The sequence below is a fragment of the Euwallacea similis genome, chromosome 9 (genome assembly GCF_039881205.1).
Source record: "Euwallacea similis isolate ESF13 chromosome 9, ESF131.1, whole genome shotgun sequence".
Classification (NCBI taxonomy): Eukaryota; Metazoa; Arthropoda; class Insecta; order Coleoptera; family Curculionidae; genus Euwallacea; species Euwallacea similis.
Window position 1 is genome coordinate 4,290,097 of NC_089617.1, and position 24,418 is coordinate 4,314,514.

At 36.6% G+C, this 24,418-nt stretch overlaps 3 protein-coding genes across 3 annotated transcripts; 2 read left to right on the forward strand and 1 right to left on the reverse strand.

Moving 5' to 3' along the window:
• Positions 1–2,367: 2,367 nt before the first annotated feature.
• Positions 2,368–15,670, forward strand: ITP (ion transport peptide). The gene is made up of 4 exons (XM_066393221.1): positions 2,368–2,629; positions 13,311–13,588; positions 14,379–14,499; positions 14,733–15,670. The coding sequence occupies exons 1-3, from the start codon at positions 2,390–2,392 to the stop codon at positions 14,497–14,499; spliced, it is 639 nt and encodes a 212-aa protein (XP_066249318.1). The 5' UTR covers positions 2,368–2,389; the 3' UTR covers positions 14,733–15,670.
• Positions 15,671–16,800: 1,130 nt separating this feature from the next.
• Positions 16,801–19,183, reverse strand: LOC136410937 (calcium-independent phospholipase A2-gamma-like). Its single transcript, XM_066393313.1, has 7 exons — positions 18,841–19,183; positions 18,654–18,788; positions 18,322–18,595; positions 18,059–18,264; positions 17,818–18,009; positions 17,529–17,769; positions 16,801–17,430 (listed from the first exon to the last, which is right to left on the reverse strand). Exons 1-7 carry the CDS (start codon positions 19,135–19,137, stop codon positions 17,177–17,179), a joined length of 1,599 nt encoding a protein of 532 aa, XP_066249410.1. The 5' UTR covers positions 19,138–19,183; the 3' UTR covers positions 16,801–17,176.
• Positions 19,184–20,413: 1,230 nt separating this feature from the next.
• On the forward strand, positions 20,414–24,255 carry LOC136410872 (calcium-independent phospholipase A2-gamma-like). The gene is made up of 7 exons (XM_066393229.1): positions 20,414–20,840; positions 21,585–21,950; positions 22,489–22,626; positions 22,798–23,071; positions 23,128–23,330; positions 23,392–23,583; positions 23,637–24,255. Exons 2-7 carry the CDS (start codon positions 21,606–21,608, stop codon positions 24,096–24,098), a joined length of 1,614 nt encoding a protein of 537 aa, XP_066249326.1. The 5' UTR covers positions 20,414–20,840; positions 21,585–21,605; the 3' UTR covers positions 24,099–24,255.
• The last annotated feature ends 163 nt before the right edge of the window (positions 24,256–24,418 follow it).

Genomic DNA, 24,418 nt, shown 5'->3' on the forward strand with positions numbered 1-24,418 from the left:
ATTTTTTTTTAAATTTCAAGCGGAGAGTTTTTTGGGTTATGAATAAAGATCCAAATTTCCCTTAATTTCATATAGAGTGAAGGTAGGTTTATTTTAAGACCTTAATGCCATCCACCTAGTATTAAGTACCAATAAATCACGGTCATATTATCACTTAAAAATGTCTTCGCTCTTTTCAGCATTGTTAAATTTTCATTTTTTTTTACTAAAATTTCTTTTCACGTAAATTTTGCAATTTTTCCATTTTTCCGTTCTTTAATGAAGAAGTTTTTGGATTATGAATAGACGATTAAATGCCTTTTAATTTGAGATGCAGCAAAGGAAGCTCTACCAAAAGCAGCTACAGGCCACCCATCGTGGGGATCATCCTCGAAGGGGGGTAGTTTTCAATGATTTTCATGTATATTTTCAACGATTTCCTGGTAAATTTTAACTGATTTAATGCGCTTTTTTTCAATAATTTTAATCATAGAAATACTCCACAAAAAAGAACGAACCTCCTAAGATTTTATGGTTCTTAACTTCACACTTTTGAGCCATTTCACTCATTAAAGTCACGGTTACAAGCCCTAATATTGATCAATATTATGGTAGTCCATTAAATTATCGCCTCGCAGTCCCTCCTACACGGTACCGCCTTCAAACAGCAATATTGTTGCAAACCATCGCTGGTCGTGACGGTAAACTAAGATAAACTGCATTAACAGCCCTCAAGCACTGCGATTATGGTTTTCCTTATCTTAACCATTCGCCAATAACGTCGTTTTAATAAGAATTAGTACCACCCAGTAATAACAGTACGAGACGTAAATAACAAAAATTTAATTAAAGAATAACTAACAGAGGCGGAGGTAAATATAACGACACTGTGTGCCAGAAAGGCGAGAAAATTGTCAGTAGGCTGGAGCGCCATCTGTTTGGTTAAAAAAAATTAACTGTCAAAAATGTCACCGGCCATTTCGCAACATCCGCGCCATCTCATGCTTTAAAAATAGGACTGTGACCTGTCAGAATAGTGCCTATCAAATATTAGTCAATAAAAATGTGTAATATGGAGCTTTTAACCTTGAGTGAGTGTTGATTTCTTACTTTTCAGTTTAGTCTAATAAAAATAAATTAAAACTGCGTTTTAAAGCTTGTCATAAGTCAAAATGAATTCACCCATAGAGCTGTCATTTATCTAGCCTACTGCCATTTTAGTCGTTAAATCCTGCTTGTCTCTCAAATATACGCCTTGTACTATGCTAAATTATGAATTGTGATCTATCAAGCAGCTGCCATATTATTTATTCAAACAAAAGCTGTCGTCCGTCCACTCCATTTTATATTATCACTTTAATTTCGCAGATTACAGAAAGTTTTCGCGTTCTCTTCAAATGGTACCATGTCAGCTCGAACCACCCATGAATCATCGCTAATATTAGCCTCTCAATCTCCCAAGTGTCCGCGATAGTATTAAATCTGTCATATTAGGTATCGGGTTCTCATGTCCATATTAGTTACTGATTTGCAACGTTAACGGTGGTACCTAGCCATATAATTAAGCGATCAGCGTAATTATATCTGCCCAGGTGTTCTCTAAAGGAACCAATGGTACCATTTGCGCCTGCGGCCACCGGCCGAGCCTTTGATCTATCGCCCAGATCTGGGTACTGTCGACTTTGACGAGATTTGCATAACTTTATTTCTGGTTAGCAACTATGTGGGTTCTTTTCGTAAAATGACTAACATTTTTTTTCTTTTTATTTTAACACACGTGTGGTTCACAAGAGTGAGGTGGATGGGTGGTACCGTGCTTGCGTAAGCTCAGGTGGTACTTAAGCTGATGCAAGAAGTTTAATTAGTTTCTACAATAATATTTTCTCGTCTAATAACATCAATTAGGTAACGTAAAAGCCCTTTGTGGTCATGTCTAGAACACTGGTAAAGCTCAAACTTTAGCCAAAGAATTAGCTTTATTGTTCGAATTTGCATGTGTGGAAAAGCGATTATTAAAGTCTCTTTTGTTATTTAATCAGATAATCGATTTATTGCGAATTATTGTAACTTTTTAAAGCTTTGAAAGCCTCCCGCAGTCCGCTCTTACAGCGGTGCCAGCAGTATGACACGTTTAAGAGCTTTGAAAACTCCTAACTCTGTTCCGGTGTCACTCTACTTGTCCTAGTTTCAAGACAGTGCTAGTGAGTTCTATTTACTCCAATGCAGCTTTGCAGCAGCTTTAATCGGTCCGACATTTTTCTAGAATGTTAATTAGTTCAATATGAACACTCGAGAGTATATCAGGCCCCGTAATGTATACACGACACCGGTACAGTCATTAAAGCCGCAATAAATTGATATCTCTCTCTCCTTCATTCGTCGAATAGGTACGTGGGCGTGGGAACACGGGATGCATAAAATCGCAAGAATTTCTTTGCAGAAAGCGCGAATCGGATGTTATCGCGTACGTGATTTTCCCCCGCGTGCCGTAAACGAACAATACGTCTTTACGGTGAATGCTTCGTGTGTGCATTTCGGCCACAACAAGGTGGGTAAGTTCCCGTGGAGGTTGCAGTTTTCGAAATATGACGCAGCAGGAAGTAGTACCCTGCCTAGAGTGCACCTGGAGCCAGCTCAGCAAAGCTTCGATGTAAATATTGGTTCATTATTTTGTTCACTAAGGTAGTAACGCTCGTCAAAGGGTAATTGGGGTGCTCTAGGATATCCGAAACCACCTATTTCACCATTTGCATCTGATAAATTGTCAAAGTGACAGTGAACATATAGGGACTTTCACTTAAGTGGCGCATTGTTGCATTTAGAGCACAAAGACAAAGAAACAGATAATAAGTACTAGGAATAGATCTAAAATAATGATCAATTATTGTATCCAACTTAAAATCGAGTGCTATTTATAAAAGTAGATCTTGATTTTCCGAAAATCCGCGCAAAAATAAATTCCCGGATGTACCTTTGAAGTGCGACAGTTGTCTTTCTCATTATAGCGAATTTTCCAACTTGTTGACGCAAATAATCACTGTCGCTTTTCATTTAAAAGCCGACCGGATACGTAGCCTAAAATTAACACCGACGAGACACATCTGGATCTATATTTTTCAGAATATAAAATACTATTAACTTAGACGCGAGAAAAGAATAATGTCTACAGCTTGCCAAAAGTCTCTGACAGATTTGTTACTTCCTCAGGTTTAATTATGATTGCAGAAACATACATGAAAACGTCCGCTCTGATCTCTGAATTACTACCCAACACGACTCTAAAACAACTGTAATGAAAGCTATTGTCGCTGCACCCAGAGCAGCTCAGAAAGAGATACAAATAGAGCTGATGCAGCGATGCTCACCATTAAAAAGCGCTTAGGTCGCGGCGATTGTATAATAGGAGTGGGCCTCAATATCGATTGTAAACTTACGATAATCGAAGGGCAACACCAGGACATCCATCGCTCATAATTCTGATCATCTGAAAACAAATTTTAAATTGCAAAGTCACAAAATTTATGGCATTTGCAGCATCAGAAGAGCTACTCTTAAGTGTACATAGAGCAAAGAAAGTGCTCTGATCCGCCGCAATTAACAATTTGAAAACACCTCCAAAATCTTTTAAGGACTTTCATTTATAGAGGTCTAAAAGAACTTGCATCGCGATAACAAATATCACATCAAACAATAGGTATTTTAACGTAGCTGCGAACTCTCAAGAAGTGCAAGTGTGCTAGCAGCACCAAATTTTGATTTAGATTATCTTTTGGTGCCCAAAAATTAGGTTTTGCAGCCTATTAATCCATTTCACTTTTCGGAACATTAACTGAATAAATCAGACAGTGAGTACACTCAATAAAAAGTAATTAAAGTGTTAAGTAATTAAAAGTAAATTTATTAAGTATTAGGCTATTATATTTCGATGGAATGAGTCTTAATGATATCTTTCTGGGTATGGCTAATTAGAAGATAATAGAAGCAAAAGATGTTAAATTTCCTGTTCTGAAATTCTCATTTAGAACAACTGGAATGGAAGTAGAGCTTCTTAAGAATTCCTGGGAATACCAAATAAGAAGATAATAGAAGTAAAAAGTGATGCATTTTCCTTCCGGAAATTGCTATCATGAAGTGCGCTAAACAGAGTTTGAAATCCCTCATCCACCTTGACACCTGACATTAGTCAAATTTTAGCGCGTTAAACGGAATTATTCCAGCACCGACAGCCCTTTATGATGACAATCGAAAACACCTTCCGAACACGAAAATTTGACATATCCGTCAGGTTGCTATCACCATTGAAATAGTTGTCCATATAAAATTTTAGGTACTTTCCAATTGGAGTGCAGTTAGAACAGAACAGAAAGGAGAAATCCAACTAATGCAAATTATATTGTCCTGAAATGTATTTTTTTTTAACCATGAGACTCGCTTTGCATTAAACTCGCCTGCACTGGCGTGGAAAGCGACTCAAGAGACAGGACGTCGCCATCGGCGTGCATGTTCTCCGTTCACTTCGGATTCCTGCTGCAGGTTTGGCACACCACCAAAGCGATGAGAAACGAGCGAGATAGAAAGAGAGAGAAGAGGGCTCGACTCGTACCGCGCCATGCTGTCTATCGTGACGACCTTGAGTTCCTGCTGCGACCGGAGTGCACTTGATAGCAGCAAAGTACACTTCACACGAGCTATAGGTGTCGGCTATGTGTACGCTACTATTTGCTTTGTAATGGTTTATGTCGGTTTTAATGGGGCGGTTTATTTGGATTAAGACAGAGAACATGTGCGTTACATGGAGATCTACATAGAAAGTTTTTTTTACATCATTTTAATCGCGTTGAGTCACGCAATCTTCCAAGCAGAAACGCAAGAAAATATGCCTGGTAATGTAGCTTAGGGTTAATATGGAGCGTTATACAGCGTCCGAAAATGCCTATTATTATTTGACAAGTCTCATAATGTAGACGTACTCGCCTCGTCAAGAATACACTAAGAATACTAACAGTGATGACTGAATTGCAAGAATTGGAAAAACCAACCCCTATGATTACTCCTCAAACATTTTTTTTTTCATATAAATTTAATTTTAATTTTAATCATTATGCTTAAAACAACGTTTTGTTCTAGTGTTTAAGACAATTTTCCTTTCTCAGAACACCCTGTACCCTTTCTAATTCCACTAATGCTAAGAGTGTATAAAAAATTTGGCATATTACCTTTGGTGGAAGAATAATTTTTGCTAGCGCAATTTAGAGTCAATAAAGCTATTCGAAAATGCCTACTGTCGTCGGTCATCTGTCATTGTGTGAGCATTTGCGTTTAACTTAAAGTGCACTAAGAGTACCTGCAGTGGCTATAAGAACCTAACCAGCCTCCACCTTCACTTCGTGAGCCATTAATCACTTGATTAACCCGCTCCGACCCTGAAGAAAGATCAGAGCGTAGCGAACTCCGCCACCATTAAAAATCCCTGACTGATTTACAGCCGCATTCAAATAAACCACATAATACACTGCAGGTTTATGCTAAATACACTTCTCTTCCTGAAGCGGCTTAAAAAACGCGGTCGTACCACTCGTGGTCGAGTGGTCCTTGGTACGCTTCATTACATAAATCCATTAATCCTTATGAATCACCCAGTACATTATGTTTCCTGCCCGCTCACAGCCTTGCGAATAAGTGGGTTTATTTTTAGTAACACGTTTTGCAAAAGAGTTGATCACAATTAAGTGTTAAACATAATTGCTATAAGGTGAACGCTTGAGTACTGCCTTGAGTGCCCAGTTTCGATTAATTCGAATTTGGTCCGTTTATGGAAATGCTAAATCTACCCATTTTGGTTCATGTAGTAAAGATATGGCCGACGTTAGTGAGCGACTTTGCCTGTAACTATAGTACTTCCTGATGATGGGAAATCCAAGCTCTGTTTGTTTCCAACTTTCGCTTCTGACCTATACCGCTTCTGGTACTCTTTTTTCTTATGCAATATCTGTTCTGTATCGTGTAATATTGGGGTCAGATTTAGGGTCAAACCCCAATCGAAAATGCAGACATAAATGATGTTACTTCGCTAATTTTGGCACCCGCATGATCTCCAAATCTAGATCGTCCCTTGACACCAAAAAAATTTGCGCCGTCACCGATGCATTGACTGCAACGCAAATAAACACATACGGGATGCGCAATTTGAATTCTGCATTTGGAGCACGTTAAAAATCGCCTGTTTAACAATCGCTCCTCGTATTGTTCTTTATGCTAATTCTGAAATACTTTAGCCTGATTAACATGCTTCGAATGTATGTGTAAATAACGTGCGATGCCGTATCGCTAAGGCACGATCTCAAAAGAGAAGCTGCAGCTTCCTCTCGTGGGTGCAAATAGAGTGAGTGGACACGAAAATCCCTTTAAGAGTGCTAAGATTGTTAGCTGATAAAAGCTCTTAACACACTCATTCCGGGTGCATTTCCTAACTAAAAATGACTTATCATACCTGTCAGTTGTCAGGATTCTTCACGCACTCATTCCGAATGCATTGTACGTTACAATCTTCAATGCAAAACTTACGGATAATTTTATGCATAATTTTAATTATTCAAACGTGGTACGTTTTCTTTCGTTTAAATATTGAAAATTTTCAAGTGCCAAGATAATACCAATATAGTGCCGATATAATGGGAATTGTTCTAAGAGTTATTTGTCAAGTTATTAGTACTATTCACTCACTAAGAGAACTGCACTAGTAAAACTTTTAATGCTCGCAGTAAAAATACCTTTAAGCATAATTTGGCAAAGCTGTCAGCTGTCGCACTTATTCACGCAGTCACTCAGGGTGCATTTCGTATTGAGATTTGTTATTATAGTTGACAGAGAACATTCAGCAAATTACATTTTTGAACTATTTGAACGTAAGGCATACTTTTGAAAGACACGCAGAAGTTTCCTCCCTTGAGTGCAAATAGCGCAACTCAGAGCGAAAACCCTTTTAAGTGTCATTTGTCAAAGTGCTCACCCCCGGGCACGTTCAGCAATTGAATCCGAGATTGAAATGTGTCCAGAACTATTTAATTGATCCATTTAAAGCTTTGTCCTCAAAATCTCATTTGCTGCTGTTGATATTTATCCCACTAATTGACGTTTTAAGTTTAACATCTGGTGCCCATATCAGGAGAAATATAACTGACCCAATGTCCTAATATATGACGTTTCAATCCACTTCGGAATTGTTTCTTTAGCCGGGACGAAACGCAGCTTTGACTGAACCGCTCGCTAAAAATAGGCTGAAACCAGTTTAGAGAAATCAACGACAACATCGTACGATTACACCTAGCCTATTGTAAGGCCGCAGGATATCGCGGCAGTGAGTGCAACAGGTGTGCATGCATCCAAAGAACGAGACCGGCAAAAACGACCAAATTGGCAACTTTATTACACTTTATTACACACACCGCACGTTTTACGGTTTCGTGTTGCGTTTCAGCATTGGCGTAGCGGAAGGAAAGTTACTCTAGTTGCTCTAAGGTACACAAAAGAAAACTCCCCGTTTTGGCAGAGTCGAGAAGTTTTTGCTTGCACCAACCTGTTCAGCGTTACACTACTATACACTCTATTTCATTTGACAACTAATGAAAGAATTTTATTTGACAGTGTCTCAAAACCTTGACGTTTACCTCGTCAAGACATTTTCGTTTGCACAAGGTTGCACCAAGTGCACCACAAGACTCCTTGGCCTCGCTCGTCGTAGCAATTAAACGGTCTTAACGCGTTTATTGACTCGCTTATTAATACCTCAATTAAAAGCAATTATAACTCATTTTGTGGCCGACAGACACTCGGGCTGCCTTGCCAACAATCCCGTCGACCATTTGCGACTTGCGTGCCTGTTTCGGTTTCCTTAATGCGCGTACTTACGCAACTCCATATAACTCATCGCGATTTATTGCCCGCAAGGATCAAAAAGGCCCCATATGGAACCACTTTGTCTGTCGACCTCTGTGCGAAGCTTCCAGACATTCTTATCTCGATTTAGACTTTTGAAGTTGTATTTTAAGACCAAACGCAACGTGCAGATGCAAATGTCAGTTCTTGTGTGGTTATTAATGCCTAAAAAATAATAATTTCCCTATGAATGAAACCTGCCGACATGTATCTTTCATCAATGGTAAATGAGTCAGTGTTTTTGCATGGAGTCACTGAGATTGAAAGTACTGGGAATCAACGTAATGTAAGGTGATATCAGTGTTTACTTTGTGGCACCTAAATTCTAAATGTACAAATTCGTGGGAATTCGGTTAGGTTTAAATCCACTATCAACACAGAAAAATCACGTAAAAATCTCTCTTTTACACTATACGCAATCATAGTTACACCTTCAGGAACAATTAATAACTTGAAAAAGGTTCTAATGCTGCTCCATAAAAGTTGTTCTGAAGATGTTTTTAAAATGTTCTGCTCCTCTGTGAATCCCGAATGAGTATCATGTAAAACACTCACTCTGGATGTTCGAAAACTGTTCTAAATTTCCTTGATAACGTATTCCTTAACTTTTACAAAACCATCAAAACAGCATCGTGTTTTACTATGAACTGTGACTGTTTGAGAACTATTCTTTTATATATACATATGCGAACTTTCAGAACAGAGCGGTGTAATAGCGCTCGACAGGAGTTATCAGAGCTGCACTAGATCAACTCCAGAACTGTTAAGACTCACTGGAAACAATCACAGACAAGCGTTATCTAATTCATTCACTTTGGCTACTTGAAAACTATCCCAAATCTATTTGCGCAAGTGTTCCTAATGTACTTATGTGAATTCAAGACTACTTACTTTCAGAACAGGAATATGCTCTGAACTTATTAGAGCTACAGCAGATCAGTCCCAGAACTCTCAGGGCCCATGAGGAGCCGTTCTAGAATAGTATACTCACGGAAGATACCCTAGAGCTATGTTTGCAAAGGTATTCTAAATATATTTCATGAAAAAGTGGTGACCCTTAAAAAAGTAATCAGTTTAAAACCCCCAATAAGAATTGTGAAGTAAAAGAGCTGCTCTGAAGTAATTTGAACTGAACTAAAGCTATTTCAAAATTGTCAGGACGCACTGGAAACTGTTCCAAAATAGACACTCCCTCCAGATGTTTGAGTACACTTCTAGCACTTAGCGTCTTCACGCATATTTTTTGCTCTCTCAAATCTCGTTGGAGCACTGGTTTAATTAAAACACGAAATCAAAAGTTTGGAATAAAAGAACTGCTCTGAAGTACATAAAATTGACCTAGGATCGGAACCTTCCAAAATGGTGGTTTGAAAGATACTAACTCTAGGTGTTCGAGAAGGTGTTCAGAGAGTTTAGTGTTTTTACCTATATTTGAATGCAACTTAGAACAAGTCTACAATTGCATAGCAGTTTAAGCACTAAAACCGGCATTTTTCTGCTCTCTATAGCCATTTTAATTGCAACTGAATACATAGGTTACTACTGAAAACTGATAATTAGCACCATTTAACGAACTTAATCCGTTGTTTAATAATAAATACGTGCTTTTTTCTGTTGACCTGCATCCAAAGATCAAACGTCATGACTTACCAAATTGTCGAAAATTTCGTTATTACTTTATTCCTAGTAACGTTTGTTCCTTAAAAAATCAACATGGCGTCATATTAGCCACGTTAAGTTGCTGTGTCAACGATTGACAATTGCATAAAAGGATATTCGGGTGTGGCGGTTTTGATTCTTGTCAGGATCATGTCACAATGCTGCTCTGAAAAATTAGAACCCGAACATTTCGAGCGTAGGTGCAGAGCTCTCTATTTCGTCACTCAGATTATTTAATAAAAATCTATGTTCCTGCAAGTTGCCTTTATCAGTAGTCGAACTCTTAGTTTTCGAACGATGGCGCTGTCATTTATATAGAAAGACATCTTGTCATCCCAGGGCGTCGCACGCATCCCAAACTGATAATCACTCTGTCGCTTGTTAAGAACTGTGACGTAGCAGGGGTCAATTCTCGCGGAACAAGCGGTACCTTCGCCAAATTGCGTACTTTCCTGCTAATAGTATAATACATTGCGAATGAGACGAAAATAGATAGAATCAGAAATCTAATTACCGAGGTTACACTACGGGTTATCAGTATCAGTAATGAATGAAATCCTAAAAGTAAAGTTTGCTTAGCAAGCCAGTCAAAGCGTACTCAGTAGTATCGCGACATATAGCCTCTGCTGAAGTAGTGAATTTCGTCGGCAGGATTTTACCGCGAAACGAAACAGCAGGAAAGCATTAAAAGCGTTTGGAATTTTTTTGGGATTAATTTTTGAGAAATTAGGTAAGTGATCATTCGGGTAGTTTTAAATGTTCTAGAACGTTCTGGAAGGTTCGTTTTACATTTTCAAGGCAAAGTGCCCACTTCAAAAAGTTTTTATTTACCAGGAAATTTGCCAAAAAAAGGTTTTACGTTGAATGATTAATGTTGTTTTGACGCTCCAAATGACTTTTTTCCTATAAGAAGCTTTTTCAATTTAAGTGACTTCTAATAATAATAATAGTCAAGAGGCAATAAAACCTATTTTTAGATAAAACCAATTTCTGATGCAATATCTCACAATCGTTAAATACGCTTAAGTTACTACATGCAGAACATCTACCAATCGCTGACCGAATGGTGGAGGTGTGTCTGAACAGGCCCGGACTGACCATTAAGATTTAAAATTTTTAAGAAATAATACAAAAACAACTGTTTAAACTCATATGACTAGCCTGGCGGCCATATTGGACAGCTGCATCGACAGTACTCTTCAATTTATTGAAATAAATTTTAATAGAAATAAACAAAATTCCGGCTCAAAGTCCTGAGTCCTGATCTGTACGTCACACCTTCGTCTTGTAAGCTACACGTAACTGTAGGTACCATCGGACCACTATATGATTCCTCTAGATTTACCTAACGAAGCTCCAAAGGGGTGTGTCTCAGAAATATCTCTTTTTCTTGACACGTCTCATTAAGAAGACTGATGGTCCGTTCTGGGAAAATCGGCCTACGTGACGCAATTCTTGACCGTCATGAGTCATGCCTGAAAGTCTTTAAAAAGCAATCAAGTATAGATTTCGCTGCCCATCATCCTCAGCCCATCAACTCCTCCTTCAACCCATATCAGTCTGGTATGATTTTCTGGGAAAATGATGATGTCACTAGTTCCAAGAATAATTCCTCAGACGTCATTTCATCAGATAAAAAGGAGTAAAGAGGGGCAGGATTGCGGCTTCAATAAACTTGTCTCTGTCCCTGTAATCAGGCCTCGTTAACGGCTGGGTGGTCATTTCGCTGTCCGCGATGAAGTCATAATTTTGCCCCGAGTCCGGTTTTGTGTATATCTTGAGAACAAACCGCCTTTAATTAGAGAAAACAAAGTGGGCATTATTTATCGGCTGAAAAGGTGTGCCTAATGCGGCGGCCATTTTGAATCTATTTCAGAAGTTTTGACAGCCGCAAAGTCCCCAGTAGTTTTTGGCTTCAATAGATGGCGCCTATGATCTAAACCAATATGGCGCCTCATGTTCAAATTCATATAAACTTTTTAACAGCTTTGAGAGCTAAAGTTGCCGTAAAGAAGAGTTACGTGATTAAATCCACGCAAGTGAGAACTTTCTGTTTGACATTCAAGCCACATATAAATGTTCTCGTTGCGTAAAAGGCCTCTTATGTGAAGATTTCTATACAGTCAGAAACTTCTTTGTTGACTAAATCGCTTTTAGAATGTGGACCAGTTCGTCTATTTACGTCACGTTAAAAAATTATGTAGCCAAAAAACATGTTAATTTAGAACATGATTCAATATAACTTTAGCTTTCATAATCCATGAATTTTTCAAGTTTATTTAGGTTTTTTTAAAGGGAATCTTTTCCTGCGCTTTTACGTCATTAAAATTCGATATATTAATTACGCACAAGGGATTTTTTGCTATAAATTAACGTGCAATTTCGTAATTTGCATATACCGTGACGCGAATCCATTAGATGCGTCGATGATGCATTCTGTCATTCAATTAGAAATCATTTTTATTGCAAGCACATCGCTCAGACTTCCTTTTTTGCAGGTGTTTGAAACTGCTAGATTAGTCTTTGTGCATTTAAAGAAATATTTATACATTTTTTGATAGTGTGGTAAGTAACATGACATACATTTTGGTTATATACGTAGGCTGATGGCCTAAAATTTTAAAGGATTATATTCACTCTGTTTGTAACATTAATTATCAACTTCGTGGTCACACCCTGTATATTATACGATCTTTTGAATTTGTTAACCCTTAAAATTAATTTAGCATAAAAATACCGATACTCATTTTTCTTAGTTTTCGAATAACATGTAAGGGTTGATAACAACGTGTTTTCAATGTTTTTCAATAGTAGTTTTTGGCATCCGGGGTATTATGAATGGAATGCAGTTACTAGATGGAAGGAACAATTCTTTAATGCTCTTTCCTATAGTCATCTTCAGCAAAATTAGCACTTTAATTAAAAAAGTTATCATTCACCATTTCAGCAAGAATGAAGAGGGCTTCCTTGACAATATGGCGAGGGAAAAAATCATTATTATGTGCAACAAAAGTTAACATACGACATACGACCTAGTTTCCACATCACTCCTCACTATAATCTTCGGTAGCAATAATTATTATTGTATTGATTGCCGCTAGTGATGGTATTTGTTTACTTTAAAATCTCACCGCTTACAAGCAGGGTTATTGTTTTTTTCTTGGCCAATTTTAAAAGGGGCACTAATTATTTCATAATTAAAAAATATTTGTTTCGCCGCTGATTTTCAGTGAAAGGGTCGCAAGTTTCGGTCTCGGTTATGTAATGGCAATTTGGTCTTTTGGTTGTGTTAAACGCACTTGTAAGCCATGTCTTTCAAAATAAGTTTTGATTTAATTTCAAGTTGCTTACCTTAAGAATTTAGATCATTTTTACGATTGGAAAGTATGTGATACGCCGCTGCCTTTTGCGGGGGACTATAGCGTTATTAAGTCACACTTATGTCGCAAATACTGCTTCTTTAGTTTTTGTAATATCAGAGGTATATTAACCAGATATTTCAAAATATTGAACCCATTTTTTAAAATTTGTTAGGTGCCATAAACATTTGTATAGTGACGAAAAAAATTTGTTACGCCGTCGCTTTTTGTGTAAAACTATGTTTTTCTTTAACTCTTAATTCAATCATAAAGAATTTATTAAGTGCTGAAAAACCAGTGGCACATCGAACAGTTTTTTTCAATATATTTTTATTCAGCTACTCTTCTGAGGTACCTTTAAGTTCAGTTTTTTTGCAGATGAGTCAGCGATCGTCGCATCTGGATCAGCGCGGACGCGGCACACGGCGGGCGGCGGTGTGGTGCCTGGCCATCGCGCTGGTGGTGCAAAGTGCACGCGCCGGCACTCCCTGGAGGCGCGGCTCCGGTCCTCTCCTCACTCACCACCTCTCCAAACGGTCCTTTTTCGATATCCAGTGCAAGGGCGTCTACGACAAGACGATCTTCGCAAAACTGGACCGAATTTGCGAGGATTGCTATAATCTCTTCAGAGAGCCGCAAGTCCATTCACTCTGTATGTAAGTATCAATTCTCCTCCTCAAATCAGAGTTACTACCAATAACGAAATCAAGAGTAGTCGCCATTTTGATGATCCGCAAATCGGCGCGGCATAATCAAAATGGCGACCAAATAAATGACGCTTGTACCAACGCCATCTGATATTTAAGACAAGAAGGCTATGTTGCCATTGAGATGTATATGTGTTTCCAATATACGCGAGAACGGTTCTAACTGCACCAAATGAGTCAAAAGTGCTTAAACTTCTAATAAATCATGTTTTAATTGTGAATGAAAGTATATAAAATAATTGACTTTAAGTGCGAATTTCTTGTGGTAATTGACCATTAAATCGACTTAATGTGCCTCTCGCATAACATCCGCAATAAAGGCGATAAAATAAAACAAATTCAGTAGATTTTTCTCCTCGCAACAATGAAATATATATCCTTTTAATGTGCTAAAACTTTCTCCCTATCAATTTAGCTGACGTCCGAGGAGCAAATCTAAAAATATATCATTTTAATTCGTGCAAAACAGCTGCCCATTTAAGACATTCCACAGCCGGTTCTCACTGTTCTATTCTTTCCAGGCGAGGCAGCAGAAAAAAAAACTTAAACAAAGCATTCTTGGTTACAGCACACACTACAATGTTACATATAATGAACTTTAATATATAAACACCCGAAATACTCATATATCTCACATTTTAATTTTATTCAATCAAAAATTGGCAGCGCTGCAATTTCTCTCACATCCGGAAAATTCCAATATGGCGGTATTTTTTGACAATTATGACATTTCTTGCAGGAAAAACTGTTTTACGACAGGCTATTTCAAAGGGTGTCTAGAGACGCTACAACTGACCGACGAGGTGGAGCAGGTGAAGGACATGATAAGAAAGATACACGGAGCGCCCCCCGACGAATAGGTAGAGAACTACGTTGCCCGCTTGCGGCGCCCTTTGTCCTCTGTCTAACGTACTAACATTCGCCCCATTGTGTCGTCCGCTAACATTTTAACATTGCAGAGTTGGTCCGGGGCTGTGTTTGTCCTCCATTGCTTTGATTATCTTTCTAACATTATGACGCATTATTAATGTCCATTTCATGACCATTTAACAACTGGATTATTTATTTTATTTATGCCTTTTTTTCTGTTTAGGTCCACTTGCTTCACGTCAGACTACTTCAAAGGTTGTGTGGAGTCTCTACTTATGACAGATGAATTGCCGAAATTGGGAAAAATGATCGAATACCTGGCAAAGTAACCGTCGCGTGGAGCCTTAAAACCTTTGTGTCCTATTATTATTCTAGTCCAAAAATCACCATTAGGCAAATAATGTATTAACTTGTAGGTTAGGTACTTTTTCCGCTGACAGAATCCGCGGCGTGCGAAGCACTCTCTATTCCTAATTTTCATACAGCTCTATTATTTATTTATTATTTATTTATAAAAAAATATGTTTCATCAATAGTAGCCGCGCATGTCTTATAGATCTAAAAAAGCAGCAATTTTTTTCTCAGACAAGGTCACCCAGAACTGGTAATTTTGCCTGAAAAATCAACAAAAAGTATTAAAAATCCTTAAAATTATTCTTATTTATTAACCGCATTTATCTGGCTGCCGCCCTATTTTGTCAGGCTGGACCGAAATAGGGCCTCTGCCAGCCGCCATTTTTCACCGGTTTCTATTATTTATTATCCCGCTGTTGAGATTATTTTAAGTTTGTAATTATACCATAAGCAGTAGCCCGCATTTGCACCCGTCAAATGGCAGCTGTCACCCTTGTCACTTGTAGCAGTGTGTCAGCTGGCACTTGATAGTGCGCGGCGTAATATACTTTTTTAAATGACATTCCGTTATCAGTATTCGTATATCATTCGGAGAGAGAGAGAAAGAGGTTGTCCGGTGCCTATATATATGGTCAAACAGCTGTCAAATGCAAAGCTGTCAAAATTACTTTTTGACAGTTAATTGATATTGAGTTTCGTTTGTTTTTTTTCTTGATGATTATTGTAAATGATCAACGTAACCTGCAAGGTGCAAGAGTTTAAGGCGGACCCTATAGCGGGGTCTCTAAATAAATATGTGTATTAGTTGTTAATTTTTTTCCCTTGTATTATACTTAAAATGTATTAAATCGACTATACAGTGTAGGTCTAAATTATTATTATTATTAATGGTATATGAATGGCAGCTTCATATAAGGAAAACAATGCAAAAAAAATAAATTTTGAAGGATGAATTAAAGTCTTTTGTAGTTTTCTTTCCAGTAAAAAAAGATTTTGTTGGAGTTTGAAGTCGTATGTTGTCAAGCTTGCGTTCTCCAATAATTTTTAAGTAAATCGAAAAGCATTATTTGGTATTTAGAAATAAAGTAAACTTTAACGCATAAAGATCGCTGAAAACAACTTCGATTTTACAACAGAACATTTGATTAATATACTTATAAAACAAATATTTTGCAAGGAATAAGTGTTTATTAAATAAAAAAATAATATCAATCAACTAATTTTAAATGTTTTCTTAAGATTTGCACCTATTTTATACTTAAAATGTTAAAATTAAAAAATAAGTTCGCTAGAAGTCTACGTATATGGTTACCTAACCAAGATACACTTTCCGAGAAAAGAAAGAAAATACACATCACGCCTAGAATTGCATATTATTTCCGTCGTATTATTAAACGTTAAATCGACCTTAAAACTTCAGTAAAAAAGTTTAAATTAATATTTACCTACCCTTATTTTAGTTTATCACTAATATCCTTAGGAATTTTCTTTGAAATTGCCTTTAAAATACCTGAAAAAACATACTTACGGATCCCCTCCCTTTATAAGCCCCATTTAAATGTTTGCAAATTCATCCAGTGGGAGCAAATCTCCCATCTATATATATATATATATATATACCATATCGTATAACTTCACAAATAAATACAAGAAAACGAAAAATTTGGACATGTCTCTCTCAAATACCTAAATAAACGTCTGTATGTTACAATTTTTTAAAGCGAATTTTAATTTCATGTATTTTTTTAATTATTTTCATAGGTATATTTCGAGATGTTGCCCCACTGCACGTTGTTGTCTGACGAAATGTTACATTCGCCATGTCGTCTACAGAACTTATCAATATTTTATAGTTCAAAATTGTTAATGAAAAAAACTGAACATTTTATTATATTTATAGTCTAATTTAAATCTTTTTATCATAAATAATACGCAAATGCATAAGAAATCTTTACTTATACTCAAATCAAAACAAAACGTCATTAAAGAGGTGCAACAACAATTCATAATTTGCAATCGATTATCTTTTTTTGCATGTAAACACCCATTACATCTTTGTTTTTTTTTGCAATCATAATAAGTAGAGTAATTATAGGAAAGACACAAGTAACAATATTACAAATAGATTATTTAAAACAAACAAAATTATATTCCTTTATTCTGAAAAATTCAAACAAATAACTTTTATTAATAAATGTGTTTTTGTCTATGATCTAAAAATAAATAAATAAATAAATGGATAATACCGAGATTGTAATATCGCCGGGTTCTGTTGCAATCATCTTACACAACAAAACTCCGTATTCTCATAACTTAAATTCCTAATAATTTCCTCTGAAACTTGATCTTTTCTTCAATCTTTTGCCCTAAAGTTTTATCCAACATCAGTGTTTTGGCGGCCTCCTGAAACTTATCCTCATTTCGTCTCAAGTACATCAAAGTGTCTCTTTTCATCTGCTTCTGCTTTTCTTGGTCTGTTTCCACCATCCCAGTGACTTCAGTCAAGTAGGGGTTGAAACGGTAATAAACCGTTTCTGGGAGAAGATCACTTAACATTATATGAACGGCTAGATAAAGAGAGAAAATAATAACTTTTTGTCTTTGAAAGAGTCATTATTAAAGTTGGTAGATTACAACTCAAACTCATGATTTCCTAATTTTCTACCTTGAGTATCAGTGGCACTATCCAAAATCTTAAAAAACTTATTGCTCCAAGAAGTGCCTTCACTACCACTTTCCAAAACAACCTTTTTCTTCAAGGCCTTGAGCTTGGCTAGTTCCACAGGACTAGGTACAGATCGCCCAGTCCCAAAAGACACCACACACTGAATTGGGGCACCTGGCCACAGCAATTTAGCTTCATGTATTGCAATTGCTGTTGGATTATTCACTAAAATGCCTCCATCCTATAATTTCATTTGGTGATTTTTTTTTAGTAAGAAATGGACAGTTACCTGATGAATCAAATCACTGATTCGGAATTCTTCAAAGAAAGTGGGAGCTGCTGCAGAAGCTCTAGCAGCCTGCCACACTTGTGCATTAAAAGTGCCTTCATATTCAGACTGAAATCTCCAGGGGAGAGCGTAGTTCCGGAAGGCATATGCGGAGAGTTGGGATTGGTTGACTACTGCTGACACCACACAGATCTGAGCAATGGATTTTAACTGAGTTACAGGAGAAAGAGAGCTGAAATACCTTGGGACAAAGAGGTCTTCTGGAGGTGCTTATAAGATCCTCATTTCCCAAATATTCTTTGAGCTTTTTCTCCCACAATGCAGTGTCATAATATGCATGATTCCACACAAGTTTGCTTGTGCCAAATATACGCGATTGATTAAAAATTTCTTGACTCAAGGCTTCATATCTCATAATAATGTCTTCAAGTTTTCTTAAGTGTACCCCTATAACACACCTCATGTTTCTCAACTAAATGTATATTATTAAAAATAATGACAAACCCATGGAATAAGTAAGAATCGCCCCAGTGCTGACACCACAGAAAAAATCAAATATTTCATAAACACGCTTCCCAGTTAATTCCTCAATTTTTTTCAGCATTTCTAATACCAAAACCCCTCTTATTCCACCTCCATCAATGGACAGAATCCTAATACCTCTTCCTGAGGGTGGATCTGAATATCCCAGTATAGCTAGAGCCTCCCGCAAAGCTCCTTTTACCACTTCTGAAGTGATTTTCAGTCTTTTATTTAATACTATTCGAATAGCCCCATGCTAGAGGAGGAATGTCTTGAAATAATGTTGTATATTTTATATGACCTTTGGAGTAGACCTGTATGGCATTATTTCGGGTTTCAGGGTACTCTTTTAGATGCAGAATTAAAGCTTCAACAGTAAGCAACAGATCCTCTTCATTTTTGGCTGCATTAATATTTTCTACTAGTTCTTTGGGTTTGACTAGTAAATGCTGCATTTGAAAAATAATTTTTCAGGTAAACTTAAAAAAATCAAACACTTACCTGGGATTGGGATATTCTTTTAACAGTCTTCCAACTCAGTTCTCTGTCCTCATTAGTCTGACTCTTTTGAGCCTCTCGATTTATTATGGGGGTTGTAGATTTTAAAGCAGACAAACATATTTGTTGCACCGAATGATGCACCGAAGAAATTTTCGTTTTAGTAAATCTAATATAGTCATTTAAGTCTTGGTTTTGATGAATTTTGTTAAGAATTTGAGTCAATTCTTGCTTGTCTGAGACGAGTTTTTGAAAAATCTCTCTGAGGTGATTTAAGAATTTCCATGAATTGAGAGACATTTTTTCCTGGTAAACTTTTAATTTAAAGCATTATTAATACATTTTATGATATTTTCAACTTTATTTTGCTTAACATCAAATCAAAATAAAAACAATAACAAAGAGGTGTCACTGTCAGTAGTGGTGACATTCGTCAGCTGATTTCAGTAATAGGGAGTTTTATTACTCCAGGCAGTACACACTATCGGTTTTTGAGGTTTTAATTGTTGACACAAAATACACGGAAACTACGTAAATAATTCTTAATTTTTCTACAACGATGTTAAGAACGAATTTGGTGTCTTAAGAAGAATTGTCGCAGTTTCTCTCTTTCTCATCTCGTCAGGGTCCATTCCTATATCCTTTGGGGAGGGGTTCTTGGCTTCTTAAGACAAGAAGAAGTCGCTAATATAGGAGACTGTAGACCTGACATCTCTGGAGCAGATAAGACTTGAAAACTTTGCAAGCACACTGATTAATCAATAAAGTAGAAGACGATTTTCTCGAAAAGAGAGACCCCTACCTTTTTCAGCAAAAGGACATTTTTTATGTAAAATTGTCCAGAGAGTAGATTTTTGCTGTTAAAATTTGGAGTGCTCCTTGGAACAATAATAAATCATACTTATTTAAGTAACCCTCTCCTCGAATTCCACGCTACGCGGAAATATAAACCATTTATACTATTTTTTATCTGATTTGGGTCTAAGGAATCACTTCTGAAAATAATATTCACGTTATTCGCGGTCACCCTATGTGGGGTGCTTCTGCTTTGTTGAACCTACAATTAGCAACACTTCAACAATAAACTGTCTGCTTAATGTGACCTCAGTATCAACAATGTTTTCGTGCTTTTATCTTCTAATCAAAATTATTATTATAGTCTAAAAATAGAGAAAAAAATAATAAGAAAATTACGAGTAATAAAAGAAGATTTCGAGTGAAACGTGGCATGCTGCATATATTAAAGAATGTAATAAACTGACAATGTTTGGACTTTCACGTACCTACTTGCATAAGTTGCCGTTTATCTTCTAGAACATTCTAGAGAAGTACCTAATATATAGAAAAATACAGTAAAAGTAACCAAATAAAGGCGCAACTTTATACCGCTTTCCTCAAAATTTTACATACAAAATATTTTTCTCGTCTCAGACGAGCATGCGTACATTAAACAAAAACACCACACGTGTAAAACTCACCATAAATAAGTGGATGAGGTGATACCTCTCATCATCAGCTTAAACGCAAACATGCGTACATGCTTATTGGCGCGACTTCGGCTTTCACAATCGCAATTGTCGATGCTAAAATAAAGCCAGTTAAATACGGAACGCGCCAGCATCCGAGTTCAAAACACATTCCTCCGATACACGCTATATATTCTCTTATTTTTTGACTTGTAATAATTTACTTTTAATTTATTTTGCGACTATTGTTTACTACAATCAAGTGACACACCTCCAAAAGTGACGTATATTTTTGCGAAAAATTGCGTCTTGTTTTTGAAGAATATAGATAAAGTCGTATTTATTATTGATCATCCTGGCAGTTGAATAAAGCTTTTCTAGGGAAACGTTTGAATATTTTATTCCTTTTTTCGCTTTGAGGTCGTTTAATAATTTAAAGTAGCCATAAATACAATCAAACAGTTCTTAAATCGCTTAGGAAGGGAAATTGAATATTTGTGTCTTCAGACAGCGTCTTTTAGTTGCAGGGAGAAACAGGTGAGTGTACGTGGAGTTTTGCATGTAGGTATAATTCCTATATTATTATAAGTCTGATGAAGGATTATTTCCAAAGCAATTGTTGTAAATAATCTGAATTTCATGGTATCTCCCAAGGTTGGGGATGACTACTTGTGACTACTTGTGATTACGTTAAAGGGCTTAGACCACTGAGTAAAGTTGGGGTTCATTAATGTAACGAAATTTTTAATTTCTTTTAGGGAAAATCTTAAGGAGACTTAATGAATTTAAAGAAATTTTAAAAATATTCTTAAAGGTTTAAGCACCGTAGTTAAATTAAATCAAGGCCGTTTTATTTTAAATTTGGCGCCGGAAAATTAAAAAGTTATGTCGGGTTTCAAGGCTAGCACCGCCCTATCTCTCTCGGCAAGTTCTCGGTTGACAAGTATTAGAGAAGAAGACACTCATCTCATTTTATTGTTTCTTTCCCATTTGAATTGGTCACATGAACCCAATCTCTCATGTGATTGGCGGCTGGATACGTCAGTTCGATCACCTGATTTTTGTTATTGTTTTGATTCAAAACCTTTTGATTCCCCCTCCAAAACTTCAAAAGTCATTCAACAAAAATGAAAATTTTATGTTTTTATTTTTAAACATTCAACTACCTCATCTTCTTGACGTCAATCCTTACCATTTTCTTTAAATTTCCTGCCAGTTTTTGGCTTAATTCCCAGACAACAGTGAAAATGGTCAAGTGAAGTCGTCAAATTACCGTTCCAGGTTCCTCTTCTCAGCCTAAAAATGAACGCAAAATCTGTAGTCCTCGCCCATTGGAAGTTGATCAACCATCTCAAGGCCTATTTCTCCAAGTTCACCACTGATTCGGCGTTCGAGAATGCTTTGAACAGGGAGTTTGCTCAGTTCCTACAGAAAATCGACCCAAAAACATATGGCAAGGATGTTATTCGGTATCTGTCTTCTCCAGTTTCTGTAGAACAAAAGCAGAGGCAAGAAAAGAATGTGATTAAGACTGAACAGGAGAAGAGTATTATTTCATTCCCAAATGTGTTCAGCAGCATGTTTAAGGACGAGCCAGAACCTGAACCTTTGCCTAAATGGAAGACTGCCAAAAGAGTTGTTACTAAGGTAGGAATTGATTTTTTTTTTATGTAGTGATTTATTATTAGTTTTCTGTTAGGGAGTTTTCTCTCAATTTAGATTGGACTTTTGACTCTATTTTTCATATGAGTTAAAAGGTAATTTGGTAATCAGATAATTAATCTTCCTGGGTGTACTAAAGTTACTAAAATTCATCTAAATCATAAAGACTCAGAAGCACTAAAATATGTAGCATGTTGTATAAGGAAATTTTTAGTTTTATACCTGAGAATGCAACATACTTTTGTATTCAAACTAAAAAACAATTTAAGTTTAAAATCAAAATCATGGGGAAAATAATGGTATAACACAATTTTCAATTTGAAATAAAATTCACTAAAAAAATGAAATGCTACTATCTCATGTAAAAATAACAATGACTTGACATAAAATTGATTGTGAAATTTTTAACTCAAAAAAACAAAATTTGACTTGCCTGTGTCTATACTCACACTCTGTATAATATATAGTTTTTTTTAAATGTTTTCAATTGAGGTTTTCTACATTCTATCTGTTCCTCCTTCAGGAAACTGTGGTTTCAAGGACCACTCATGTGTTATCGTCCTTAGCATTAGCTGAAACTGAGCCTGCTAAGTTAGCAAGAATTGAGGATCTAATTAACCATTTAAAGAATTACCCAGAGACCAAGCATGGTGCTGTAAAGGTGAATTTTAAAATTACACAAACAATCTTAATTTTCCTGTTCCAATGTGTGTATAGTTAGAATTTTTAAACTCATGTTTGTCTTATTCACAATCCCTGTTATGTTTACATCCACTATTTCTAATGTTTACACTCACAATTTTGACCTTTTGATAATTACTTTGAACACCAGGAAGGCGCCATCAGACTACTTCTACGTCTGAAACGAAAACACCCTTCTGAGGACATTCAAAGCGCCATCAATGTGGCTTTTGCCTTGCTTGGTTACTCTAAACCAGTGGCAGGTAATGGTATAAGAGTCCTCTCTATTGATGGGGGTGGCACCAGAGGCGTTCTTGTAATAGAAATGTTGAAAAAACTGGAAGAACTAAGTGGAAAACCTGTTCACGAGATGTTCGATCTTATTTGCGGCGTTAGCACTGGGGCTATTTTAGGCTCTTTAATAGGTGTGATTAATTTATTATGGTTTGAGATTGTTGCTAATGGTAAAAGGATGTTTCAGGACTTAAACAGCACTCTTTAGATGAAGCAGCAGAAATTTACAAGAGATTAAGTTCTCAGGTTTTCACTCGATCAGCCCTTAAAGGAACGAGTAATTTAGTTTTGTCTCATTCATATTATGATACTGCACTGTGGGAGAAATTGCTCAGTGAGCAGTGGGACAAAACCTTAATTGAAACCAATAGGAATTTGAAATGTCCTAAAGTACGTTTCAGAGTATTTAATAGGTTCAAAATAAAATTGGTTGTTTTTGTATTTTTTGCAGTATTGCGCGGTCTCTGCCGTAGTAAACCACTCAAGGATTTCTGCCTATTTATTCCGGAACTATTCCCTTCCGTGGAGGGTACAGTCCCAGTACTTTGGTGGATATGATCATCAGGTGTGGGAGGCTGTCAGGGCCTCCTCTGCAGCCCCTACTTACTTTGAGGAGTTCAAAATTGGCAATATGATACATCAGGTAACAATACTTAATTTATATGCAAAAATTTCTAATAATTATCATAACATCAGGATGGAGGAATTCTAGTGAACAATCCCACTGCTATTGCGATTCACGAGGCTAAACTCCTTTGGCCCTCCACCCCGATCCAATGCATAGTCTCTTTCGGAACAGGCAGAACTGTTCCCAACCCCATTGAAACCACTCAACCAAGCTCAACCAACAATACCTCATGGAAACTTAAATTTCTGGCCATTCTGGATAGTGCTACAGATACCGAAGGAGTTCACACAATGCTCTCAGATTTACTACCTGAAGGGTCTTATTACAGGTTCAATCCCTACTTAACAGAAATGTTTTCAATGTCTGAAATTGAGCCTGAAAAGTTCGAGCAGCTCGAAAGGGATGCTATAATGTATTTAAGAAGGAATGAGGACAAATTTTATCATGCTGCACAGAAATTGGGGCAGAAGAAGGGGCTAGCGCAAGAGTGCGGGGATTGGATCGGGCTGCAGAAGCAAATATTCGCTTAATACTTAATTTTTTTGTTGATTACAGGCTCAAAGCTGCCAGATTATTAGTTTTATTCATAGATATATCTATAGTTGATAGATACTCTATAGTTGAAAATGAATGAGATTTTGAATGTAACTGATGTTTAGCTTAGTGAGGGGTTAAAGTAAATAATTTTATAAGGAAATAACTATTTTGAGAGATTTTATATTTAATGAATTATATAAAATATATTTTATTTAATTGGTCTAACAGGTCTCCCAAATTTATTTATTCATGTTGTTAACACAAGTAAAAGGATTTGAGGCTTTGTTTAAATCGAAAAATGTCCTAAAAAAAG